General features: G+C 31.9%; 1 protein-coding gene across 1 annotated transcript in view; it reads left to right on the top strand.

Annotated features, from left to right (window-relative positions):
- Positions 1-13,610, top strand: part of LOC107443772 (glutamate-gated chloride channel-like) — a 94,595-nt gene that overhangs the window by 5,679 nt on the left and 75,306 nt on the right. The window contains exon 2 of the mRNA XM_043039848.3: positions 10,601-10,680. Coding sequence (XP_042895782.2) covers positions 10,601-10,680 — 80 coding nt within the window. The remainder of the gene's footprint in view (positions 1-10,600; positions 10,681-13,610) is intronic.

Raw genomic sequence — 13,610 nt, 5'->3', positions numbered from 1 at the left:
ATAATAAAAAATATTTTTGTCATTAATTTTTGATGATAACTTTTGTTTGCGATTCTGAATAAGATTTTTTGCATATCCGGTAAAGAAAAAAATTTGTTAAGAGTACATTTTATAAATTTTTTTTGGAAGAAATCAAATTAATCGTGACTATCACTACTTTCAATTATAACATATAATACTTGAGTTTAACATTGTAACTGGGTACCTGAGACCACGAAACGGACCTTTAACCACTTGGGGACGGATGATTCAGAAAAGCATTCCATACCTGCCAACTCTTCCGGATTTTCCGGAAGATTTCTTTTTCATATTTAAAGTGGTAGTAATTATATACTATTTTTTCTTTTATAATCTTAATTTTTAAATGATATTGATCACCACTATTCTTACAAAAATTAAGCACAGATATTAATTTGCGTTACTATCATGGTTGTCAACTTAAGTTTTCTCAAATACAACGTATTTGTTTGCTTAAAATTGAAGTTTTAATTCCATTTTAATACCACTGGGAAAAATGATAATGGAAGGGATTAAAAGTTGGCAGGTATGGCATTCATACAAAATCAGAATCAAGTTGTAATTAACTGAAAAACGGTAACTTAAATGTCGTCGTTGCTAATTTGACAGACTTACTTTGCTTTTACTTTAATTCTTGTTAGTTTAATCATATATATTATCAATGTTAATTCAAAGTATAACTAAGTAGTCTTATTTTGAACAAAGTATTGGTGAATTAAGTAAATCAAACAATTATAACTCCGCCCACAAATAAACTGCTTAAGAAATACTTTGATTACCAGTTTTATATTTTTACCCTGATTGATACGGTTTTATGCTGTCATGCAGGGGCGTACGCAAGGGAGGGGTTTAGGGGTTTAAACATCCCCCTTGAGCTCAAACAAAATGGCAAAAATAAAAATTTTAGTAGAAATTATGCGGGCTATTATTTTTTAAGACTATATATTTTTATTTGCCTTATGCGTACTTTTTTTTCTCACGGTATTTCTCAAAATACTGAAAAAACAGTTACTATAATAGAGTTGTACTTTTGAAACCAAATTCGCGTGATATTGTTACGGGCTGGTTCCTTTCTGTCCTGCCAGTCGCGATAATTCTCGAGATTGGCAATCATTCGCGAGGTTTTTACGCGATGATTCTGAAATCCTAGACGTTCTGTCGTCTTTGAGACAATTCAAGAATTTTGGAGATGCGGTGAAAAATTATATAAAAGGGGGAACGGAGTACAGTGGAGTTAGTCAGACTAAGAGTTATCTCTGCCGCTAGTCTTTCGGAGCTCGTCGCTAAATCTGTTTCGTTTTGTCTTAACAAAAAGTTAATTCAATAGCCGAACCCGTCGTCGCCACTACTTCGACTAGTGAAGAAATCAGTAACAATACCATTGGAGATATTGTGCTCGTTGAAGTTATTCATTCCAGTTCGAAACTTTGAGATCGTAGCATAGCGGATATTTCTATGCCAATAAATATATGCATATATTTGCTGTTCTTGGATCTTTAGGATGCCAAAACGCAAGAATTTAACCATTTTTAATCATTTTGAGAAAAAATCACGACCTGAAATTAGTGAAGTGACAGTATCTGGTACCAATGTAAGTTTTTCTATTGAACAGAAATGTGATACTTCCGTTGAAGAAAACGTTTATAGCATAACAAAATCTGATGAATGGGAAAGTGGCCCTCAAAGTGTTACTTCCCACCCGTATGACATTGGACTTTTTTCAGAAGATATTACATGCGAGAAGATATTTCACTATGTTCTTAAACTTAAAAGTAAAATCAAAATTTAACTAAACAATGCTGTCTAAATAAAAAGTCAAAATTCTTAGCTCACTAAATTAGGTAAATAATAGTGCTTTATTACATACTCGAATCTTTTAGTAATTTCAGAAAATTATGAACTCCCCCCTTGAATAAATTCTGCGTACGCCACTGCTGTCACGTATTTGTGACAGTCGGCGCGAAAAGGTTAATCATTCATCCTGAACTATTTATAGAACTATTTAAAGGTTTAGAGAAATGTGAGTTTAGGTGTAGTGTGTAAACCAATCTAGTCCAAACCATGAAGTTTCAAATGATGACAAAATGTTTCCATGATATAAATAACCACGGGACACATAATTCGTTTACGTTTCGGCATAATTTATTTATATTTTAATATTTTGAAGGAAATATTTTCAGCATTTAAAACTTCCTGGTTCACTCTAAGCTCAGTTTTTCTATATTTTAAATGCTAAATTGCTTATGTACAATGTTGCAAGAAATAAGAGAATTTTCAGACTTGGTCGATTATCTCTGGACCCATTTTAACGAAACTTGATATGTAATTACATTGATACAATACAAAACAAATAACCATTCAACAAATGCAATACACATCCATGATCGTGCGTAACACTCATTGGAATCGGAAGGTATGAAACAGCGGTTGCAGAATAAACAACAACAAAAAAAATGGGTTAACCGAGAGTATGGTCCCCTCTTATAGATATACAGGATTGCAGCGCGATTTCATACTTGAAATGAGGCAGTTTATCATTTCCTGTGACAATTGGCTTGAATTATCCTGCAATAATTTCATACCTTTCAACTATAACGAGTGTTATGCACGACCATACGTGTGTATTACAATTGTTGAATGGTTATTTGTTTTGTATTGTATCAATGTATGTACGTATCAAATTTCATTAAAATCGGTCCAGTAGTTCTTTCTGATTTTTGACCAAGTCTGCAAATTCTCCTAATTTCTAACACCAGTGTAGTTCACCTACAATGAATTTTCCATGAAGGATTTCTACTACGCGTCCTTCTAAGATAAAAGACGTTATAACGTTCTACTCTCGGGTTTTAGAGTCTAGAATTTAATCCAGAAGAAAAGGAAACTTCAATCATTTGAATAAATATGTAGTCGTGTATGATTTTTTTCTAAGAGAAACGGACCCATTTCGTCACATAACACAGTAAGACAAACCAATATTTTGTCACATTTACGTTAAAGGGAGAGGAAAGGCGAGAAAACTTTATTTTATTGACCCGTAGGTTAATGCGATTGCTCGGTCATTAGAATCAAAGACAAAACGTTGAGTTTGTTTAGTTGAATCTGGTATTTAATGCCACGATGCATATATAGGACACGCTGAGCCAAAAAATTTTAGTTTAAGAAAAATTCATAAAATAAGCTCACAACTACGGGATCTAGTAACAGAAACAAATATCAGGGTGGAATTTCTACCACATACTCATTTGTGTTAATTCTATCTGGTAACAGAATCAAATATCAGGGTGGAATTTCTATCACATTCTCATTTGTGTTAATTCTATCTGGTAACAGACTAAAATCTCAGGGTGAAATTTCTATCACCTACTCATTTGTGTTGTTTCTATTACATACTCATTTGTGTTACGGGGTCTGGTAGCAGAATCAAATACCAGGGTGGAATTTCTATCACATACTCATTTGTGTTAATTCTATCTGGTAACAGAATCAAATATCAGGGTGGAATTTCTATCACCTACTCATTTGCGTTGTTTCTCTTACATACTCATTTGTGTTACGGGGTCTGGTAACAGAATCAAATATCAAGGTGGAATTTCTATCTCATACTCATTTGTGTTAATTTTACCTGGTAACAGACTCAAATCTCAGGCTGAAATTTTTATCACCTACTCATTTGTGTTGTTTCTATCACATACTCATTTGTGTTACGGGGTCTGGTAACAGAATCAAATATCAGGATGGAATTTCTATCACATACTCATTTGTGTTAAGCTTTTCTTAGTTATAGATGGGTACTGGTTAATTAACAGTATTGCTGGTTATCAGGTTAATAGTTAATACTCTGATCAGGTAAAGTAAATTTGTGTTAGCCATGAAATTCTCAGTGCTTAACCTTATGCAGTGTGATTATTTTCAAATTTTTTTTCTTCCAATTTTTCTAATGAAATTTTTTTAAAAATGATTTCCAGGCAAGGGACTGTAAACCAGATAGAACCAACTTTCAAAAGGTTCAAAAGTATACTCTTACAGCAAAGCAGAACAGTCGGTATTTATTTGATATGCGTCTAGTAATGTTCTTTTCGGTTGTTTCATAATTTGGAATCGAATTTAAAAGAAAAGTACACTTTAGAATCGAAGAACCCATTATGGAACTTTTTTTTAGAAAAATTAATATTTTTTAGCGTTACGTGAATAGAAATAAATTGCCATGCCTTAATCTCACAACCACGTGACTTAGGTTAAATATGATAAAAATATGCAAACAAACAGTTATAATGATTTGCAGTTTTCATTACCAACTTAATTTTCAAACAATTGAGTGATAACAATTCGATATCTGATATCAATAATTTAAAAGACAGTTTGTCATTTTTACAATATTAAGGTAACATGCTTCATTGCAATCAATTTGTCGCCTTTCGTTTCAAGATGTTATTCGATAATGAAAAGTGGAAAAAGAGCTTTCTTTTTCAATATTACAAAATTGATAATGCAATGGAAAGTGTTTTTCGATTAAATTAAAATAAATAATTGTATGACATTTTGCTTATCACCCTTAGCGAATTTTGGAACAAATGAATAATTTCTTTGTCAGAGAAAATTCGAAACTAAAATAAAATAATATTTGAAAAATATATTTTAGGATTTTAGACTTTTGGTTCATTTTCAAATGAAGCATTTTGTAAATGAATGTATTTTCCTCTTGACAATGCAAATACAACTCCTGCTGATTAAATATCAATACTAAAATATTTCCAACCAAGAAAGAAGTATCATTTGGAATATTAATGGTATTAACATTGATTTTTTATGTCAATTTAGTAATATAGCTGAAAATGTATTATCCAAATATTGGTAATGCAATAAATTACTGTTAGTCAAAATAATTGAATAATATAACAGATTACTTAGTAAAAATCATCGAATTGAAAAAAATGATACAAAATGCTTGTGAATTAGAATACTGGTTTATTTTATTCTACATAAAGTAGAGAAATAAAGTTATAACATCTAATAAAGGAGTTATAACATTAGTTAGGACATATAGGAGTTATAACATAAAGGAGTTGTAACATAAAGGAGTTATAACATTTAATTTATCTTAACGAAGTTAACTATTAAAAACTTTAAATTAAAATTACAAAAACCAATTTATTTTTCAAAAGAATTAATAGAAAATATTAATAAAATTTCTTAGTTATTTCCGACAAATAAAACTATATCGATAGTTTTTAATTTTAACCTCACCATGTGATTGAACCAAATCAATATCAGCCAAATAATGCTTTTTTTATTTATTTTTCTCAGCGAAAATTTCACTGAATGACCGAATTTGTCAGTTTGCAAGTCCTTAACCCACCTTTAAGCTGTGAGAACTCTTCTACCTGTTATCACATAAATCTATGGTAGAATGGTAGAAATCACATAAATCTCGGTGCGCTGCCGTGAAGTGGGGCATTAACCGATTCATCTGTAGTAATAAATCGATGATGAGGAGTAGTGAGGAGGAATGGAGATGGGAGGAGGAAGGGGTGCTCAGCACCAAAAAATCGAGAGGGGGTTCGTGTGACAATCAAGAAATGTTGAGTGGCATGGAGTATAATTAAATGACAATATAATCATAAACAATATAAAATAAAATAATCATGAAGATTATGATGATCGATATTATTTAACATAGATCGATAGGTTTACGGACTTTTCTTATATACCTATTTCTACGGACACACGTCAATTTGACGTATGAAAGAATTGTGATTCTTAATTTAATAAATTTAATTTAGTAGATTTTTATCCACCACTGTTTCTAAATAGTTCGTAGGCCTATATAATTCACCACTTTATCTTTGCAAAATTTACTTAGTGGTTATTTACCGTTTTTTTTAATTATTTTGGCGTGTCCGATGCAGTTGGCATCTCTGCACTTAGAAACCAATGTATATGTATACTATAAGAAAAAAAATGAAGATATGAGATATTTATTTATGAAATATTCTAGTATTTTATGTTTCAATACTCGAACTAAGCAACTGAAACCTTCAAAATCTGACACTCTGACATCAATTGACATTCTGCGTTTGTTCTTTCTATTATTGCCTATCGGCAACAGTTGTTTATCACTTGTTTTATTTGAGATAACGAATCGAAGTATTGTCGGTACATTCCTATTTATTATTGATGTGATAATTGCTTGTTTACTTAAACTTTTGTCTAAATTATGATCACGTCAAATTGACGCATATCTGTAGAAATAGGTATTCCAGATAGAAAATTTCAATATTTCAACGCTTTTGAGGTAAATAGCATTTAATAAATATTTACTTCGATCAATGGTTAAAAGTCATTACAAGAGATAAAATTAAAATTCAAACGGATTTTATAATTTTCCTTACAAAAGTCGAAATCCGTCAAAATGACGTGTCCCGTAAACCTAGTGTTAAGGAAGGTCCGAGTTAAATGTAATATAATATATATATATATATTTATATATATATATATATATATATATATATATATATATATATATATATATATATATATATATATATATATATATATATATATATATATATATATATATATATATATATATATATATATAATATCTTTACAACGCACGATAATCAACCCAAATTGAATAAAAATAAGATAAAAATAAAATAGATATATACAATAGGAAAATAATCAACGAGAGAAAATTATGTCGTGAGCTCTGTTACAGTGGTGACCCAGGCGCACATAAATCTATTTATTAAAATTGTGCTGGTATCGATCTACTAAACTGGATCGGAATTCATTTGTTTCTCCACCTATTTCAAATGTGTAGGCTAATGTGGGACAAAATTTTTGACCCTAATGTCAAAACTAATTTGGGGCTGAAGAAGTATTATTTTATAAAGATAGCTGCTTTAACACGTTCACGCCTGGGTGTCCCACCGGTGGGTCATGCTAGATTGTCTCATCTTGGCAGCGCACCGGAGTAAAAACTGGTAACAATAAATTTCATTTTTTAGTTTTTTTCCGGGAATAATTAAAATCCATAACTACCAATTGTTTTTAACGGATGCAATTTTTATATTGAACTGTTTCTTCACCGTGACAAATTTCCTTACAGTGAATTGTTATTGTTGAGAATAGATTAACTCCTCCCGAATATTACTAATATTGAAATAGTTCTTCTGCCAGTATTTTCTCTTTTCCCGTACCAGTATTTTCACTTTTCAAGTCGTGAACGTGTTAAATTGGATCGGAAGTCACTTGTTTCTCCACCTATTTCAAATCTATAGACTAATGTGGGGCAAAATTTTTGACCTTAATGTCAAAACTAATTTGGGGCAGAAGAAGTATTATTTTATAAAGATGGCTGCTTGAAATAGTCTCTTATGTATTAATTCATGGGCTAAACAATTAACATTAGAAATCCCCCACGGTTTGCGAAATTAAAATCAACCAATGACGTGTATACTCCAGAGACGCCAACTTGCTCCGGACAGCAAATATATATTTTAAAGTGGTAATTTATCAATTGTGATTCTTGGTTTAATAAAGTCAATTTAGTAGATTTTTATCCACCACTATTTCTAAATAATTCGTAAGCTAATATAATTCACCACTTTATAGTATTTCAGTCACGCTATACGTTTTAAAAAGCAAGCAAAAATAGTCAAATATTGTTAAAATTTACTTTGTACCAATTTTTTAAAATTTTTTTGGCGTGTCCGGAGCAGTTGGCATCTCTGATACTCTTTGAACGCAGAACAAGTGGTCCTATGATATATATAACGAAAAACTTTTACAAATATTTTTAAAGGTTGTAACATATATAAAGGATTGTTTTTCAACCATAGTAAAGTGAATAGTGAAGAATAGTTAAGAAGTAAAACAGTTACTGTTGTTTTCGTAGGCCATTAAGGCAAGGGGTCCAACTGTTCTTGTTTTCCAGTTACGCCTGTTATGGTCAAGAATTCGACTTCTGCCACACCCATACGTCACACCCGTTTATAGACCGGACTTTTTCATACCTCCATTCATTCATCCACAGATCGTTATTTTGACCTGAACCAGAGAACGATCAATCTCCAATCCAGTACCCCAAGAGGTATAATTTGCTATGGAAACATAAAGGACTTTGTGACCCGACAGATTTAACATGCACCAGTCACCATTTTATACAGTCTTTTGGAGTTTTTGGCCGGCTAGATTCGAACTCCCGTTCTCACGAGCGTTTGTCCAGCGCCCTGTCAACCAGTCTATCCCGGCCAGTCTATGATATGATTTTGCTTATAAATTTTATTTCATTTTCGTCTTACTTTCAGTCCTGATTCAGATGGTTTGAAAGTGTGGATAAAAGAGCTTTTGGATCAAATGTCTTAGATTCTTATATCCAATTAAAAAATAAATCTGAGTGACTCAGTGAATATTCATCCGAGTCATGGCATGCATACAAATTTAGCTTAGGACAGCGAGTTCCACTCCAGCTCTTAATATAAGATACGTAACAGTTCTATTGGTAATATGAAGGAAACATACCACCAAATACTTATTCTTATTGTATTTTATTAAAATTTCGAGTCTTGATAATCAATAAAATACATATACTTTTACATGACAAGTATACACTATGCACTACATACACTATACACTATTTACTACATACACTATACACTATGTACTACATGCACTATACACTAATTGCACTATACACTACATATACAATACACTGCATGCACTATACACTACATGCATCATACACTATATACTTCATACACCAGTGTTTCCCAAAGTGTGGTACGTGTACCCCAAGGGGTACGGGAGCAGTTTAGAGGGGGTACGCGTTCTTATGGGAAATATCTTGTGATATACTATCTTAATATCTTGTAATATAAACAAACGAAAATTTCACAAAATTTTATTTAAAAACGAAGCTGGCCATGACATTTACAATTACGTATTTTTTTATTGGCTATTTTTTGCAGAGTTTACAGTTAATAATTAGTGATATCAACAGCCAGTTGTGATTTTTTACTTTTGAGAAATTTTTTTTACAGTAAAAAATGCATTCATTTTTTATTGGTGGTACACAGCGTTACGAAAAATTTAGAAAGGGTACACAAAATTCATAAGTTTGGGAAACACTGACATACACTATACACTACATATACTATACACCACATACGCACTACAATAGAGATTTAGTTTATGCTTGTCAAACTTGTTCAATAGGTTAAAATAATTTTCCAAAATAAAAGCGCTATTCGAAAGAGTTATAAGCAATTGAGACCGGGATAGCATGGTTGGTAGGGCCCATGTTCAAGAGCTCGTGTGTACGGTTTCCACTGGCTGAAGTCTCCCATGTAGTAAATGGTGATTGGTTCGCGTTTGATCTGTCGGGTCATAAAGTCCTCCATGTCTCCATAACAAATCACTAGCTCTGGGAGTACTTAATTGGAGATTGATCGTTCTCTGGTTCAGGTCAAAATCACGATCTGTGGATGAATGAATGAATGAATGAATAGATGAATATCTTAATGGGTGCACCCTATAAGTGGGCTGTGACGTGTGTGGGGTTGAAGTCGTATTCTTGATCATAGATGGTGCCACTGAAAAACCAGAGACGCGCCCTCTGCCTTAAATTCGCTTAGTTTCACCAAACAGGTTTGCTGGTATTTGGCAAGTGGCATTGGAAACAACAACAATAACATAAACAATTATTTGTTTTGCATACATTAATATGAAAAGTTCTGTCTCTACAAAGTTTAAAGGAAACTGAATAAAAGTTAGAGGTATTATGTTAAATAGTAAGCTCTTTAAAAATGTATATAAGCGCTTTTATGTTATAAACATAACAATAATGCTGCAAAAAGAGATTTCAATTGTAAATTTAATATGCTTTCCACCATACAGAAATTAAATAAAAATAATGCAACTGAAGAATTTTAAAACAAATTCAGTTACAAAAAGAAATCATCAAGCACTTTGAAATAGAAAAACTTAAAAAATAATATTTATGTATAAAATGTTTGTTATCTTAAACTCCATAAAAATTTGTATTTTTTTAATCGATTTCCTTAGCAACATTAAAAAAAAGGAATCACATTTGAGAAGAAGGGGACATTATTATGATAACCGAAGAATGAAATTGCACTTACTTTCACAATTTCTGCGTCATTTGCGAAAACATGTGTTGACGCTATGAAAGTCCTGTCTGTGCATCTATGTTCATAGTATTGGGAAATAAATATGTATAATTTAGATTTGGCATCACTTGATATGATTGATTTGGAAACGATCACACTGCTGGTTGGAGAGCTGATGATATTGAGTTCGATCCTAACAACCGATAGAGCATCCGGCATGCATACGCAAGGTGCACGTTAAATCTGTTGTGGCGAGGAAGTTTGAAGAGAGGGTTACCAGCTCAGGTGCTTTCCACGTCGTCTGACCAGGGTCAAACTTACGTAGCATTCCTACCATGGCCGTCAAAAGATAGAGCCCTAAAAATGGGGCTAGATGTTTGGACATGGGTGGGTTAAGTGAGCGGTCAACAAAGCGTTAATTTCAAATAAATGTTTCTTTTCTTTTGCAGTTTCGACGATACTCGTCGTCTTACAGTCGATGATATTGTTCCTAAAGAATATGATGGTTTAGAGACACCAAGAATTTCAAGTAAGGTCATTTTGTCTATTTTTTTTAAAATCCTAAAACCTAATTCGAGTTATTAGCAACAAAATTATTAAATAATCATTTAAACTTTAGTTTTTTGTAAAAGAAAAAAAAATTAGTTTACCTTTAAACTAAGTGATTGTTTTCCTTTTTCCTACGTTTTATTTTCTATAGGTCCCTTCAAAATAATGGTTATAGTCAAGTTTAAGATGCTTATATCATAAATATATGAATGTTTTATTTTTCCTAGATAAATGCTAATATTGAAGTAATTGTGTTACCGCTATTAATCTTTTAAAAAATGAATATGTCAGATATATGTGAGCCTGAGTACTTGCAAAACTTTATAAACTGGCTAATATTACTGGTTAGGATTTTCACAAGAGCTCATACCTGCCAACATTCACTCTTTTCGAGAATGGATTTTCCAAGTGGTAGTAAAACAATTACCGAAAAACTATCTTCCTCAGAAATATATTTATACTTTAATCAGGTTGTAATTCGCTATCGTAAGGACTAATATGCTTTTGTATATTTGTTGTAATTATTCATTTGTAGTGGTGGTCAAACTGATTTAAAATTATTAGTGAAATAACATAAATTTTCTCTAGCACTTTAAATGTTAAAATAAATCTTCCGGGAAAACCGGAAGAGATGGTAGCTATGGGAGTTTGTCTCGTGACGGTAAACTAATAGCCTCAGCAATTATTTACCTTTCTACTATTGTATTCTAAGCTTGACGTTTTAGCAAGGTAACTAAATATACTTTGCGTCAATTTGCGATATTTAGTTGAGAATATTTTTGTACTTTTAACTATAATCCCCTAAATTTTTTAATTTTTCATTTTTTTTCATTCCTCAAAATGAAACTTTTCTGAAAAACGTATGTTTCACTAACGGTTAAATTATTCAATTTAAAAATTAAGTAATGTACCTGTTTTTTAAGTATTTTTTTAAAGTCCTTAAGTCTTACGGAGAAAAATTTAACCACTTTTCTTCATTGTCCTTATGGCTACATCTTTGTTACCTCGTTACAAAGATGGCTCGAAAGCTGCGGTCAAATTGAAAGACATGCTGTACAAATTAGAGAAGAACATCACAAAGATGCATTTAGGGTACCTGTGAGATCGTGTGGCTAGGAAGGCTCACTCCCCCCCCCCAACATGATTAATCAAACATGAAGAGCTTTACCCTAACTTAATAGGCGACTAAAAACCAGGCAGAAAAATTTCTAAAAGAGCTTTCGAATAAGCACCTGTTTTAAAAAAATTGGTTCTTTATACTGTAAAAAATGGATACTCAAATTTCACGAAACTTCTATCGTTTTTGACGAAACCGTTTCCTGGTATTGCCCCGAGTAAATCTTTAGTCAAAATGATAAAATAACTATCGTCACTTTTTCGAGGAAACGAAATTTCGTGAAAAGGGAAGAGATATTTCGTCAATCTATTTTTTAACACCTCATCGTGTCTAATGGGAGTGATCATTTCGTCATGGGCACCATGTTAGTGGATCACCGCTGCCAAAACAACACAAGAACAGATAGAACAGATAGAAGCGGTATTTGAACCAGGGATCTTTCTAGTACCAGACTAACTCCTTGACAGCCCTGCAGGCTGTTTGGCTTATTTCAACATTTTAGTTTTGTTTGTATAGTCTTCATTCGAGCCAGTAATCTCCAATAATGCACTGCGATGAGTTGAGGAAACATTTTCGTCATACATTTGAGAGTTCACCTTTCGTCACAATTCTCATGATTTCGTGACGAAATGACTCTCAAAATTAGTGAAATGCAGCGCAAGGATTGTTAAATCATCAAAAATGAGAATTTTATTTCTGAGAATCTAGGCAATCCCTGTTCTAAGAACAGTAATTTGGAAGGATTAAAAGTTAGTTTTCAAATTTTGTTACCGGTTTTTTAGTTTCTTGAGGATGCTGGTTTGCTAGGCTGAACCCTTTCCGGAACAGCAAATTTTAATTGAAAATTTTAGTCAGTCAGGATCTAAGTAAGTGCGACTTTAGTTAGTATTAAGTTAAGTGCATACCTACCAAATTTTCTCTTCAAAAAAGTTTTCTCCTTGTGGTTCTGAAATAATTATTGAAGTGTGATATTGCAGACAGATACTAAATTAACTTTTCTCTATCAGCTAAAACACAATAAGACAGCTAGTGGATTACGTTTAGCATGTTTAAGTTATTTTAATGCAGAATAAATTATAATTAAATATTTTAAAAACAGTAATCAAGTATGATTGCCAAATTTTGCTACCACATTAAATACAAAAATAAAATTTTCCGGAAAATCCAGAAGAGTTGGCAGGCATGCAAGTGAAATAATTTAGCTCTTTTTTGTTTAAATCCTAGTGCTAAGCATTTAAAAGCAATTAGTTTTACATTTTTAGTGGCTTTTAGCATTAATTGAATTAATGCTGCCAGACACAGCACAGAAAAGGGTTGGTGGAAGATGTAGGTAAGTGACATATTCAGGGGTATCAAGGAAAATAACATAAATTGGTATCATTCATATGGATATGTTTAATGTAATTGAATTGTTTTTGCTTTCCCCTTAATTTTAACACAACTAATCCACATTAGTTTTGCAAATGATTGCAGGTTTTTTATTTCAAATTAGGTAGTGGTAAAAAATAGGGCAGATAATTGTACGCCTCATCTTCTAATAAATCTATTATAAATTAGTTCGGTTATCGCTTCTGATTGATTGTGGCCACTCTAGGAATGTCACTTACCTTGTTCTTTCAATAAACTCTTCAAATATTGCAATGATGTAAAAAGTGAAAATAAGTTGCACTATACATATCTTTAAACTAGTGATGGTCCGTGTACGTAAAAAATAAGTAAAAAATGGTGACCAGTAAAACTAAAAATCTATTTAACAAGATTAAAATCAGTTACATATATCTTTTAGTGAAGTG

The sequence above is a fragment of the Parasteatoda tepidariorum genome, chromosome 12 (assembly GCF_982258835.1).
Source record: "Parasteatoda tepidariorum strain Cologne lab strain chromosome 12, Ptep-v5.0, whole genome shotgun sequence".
Taxonomy (NCBI): Eukaryota; Metazoa; Arthropoda; class Arachnida; order Araneae; family Theridiidae; genus Parasteatoda; species Parasteatoda tepidariorum.
The sequence above is the reverse complement of the archived record's forward strand: the minus strand, read 5'-3'. Positions and strand labels throughout refer to the sequence as shown.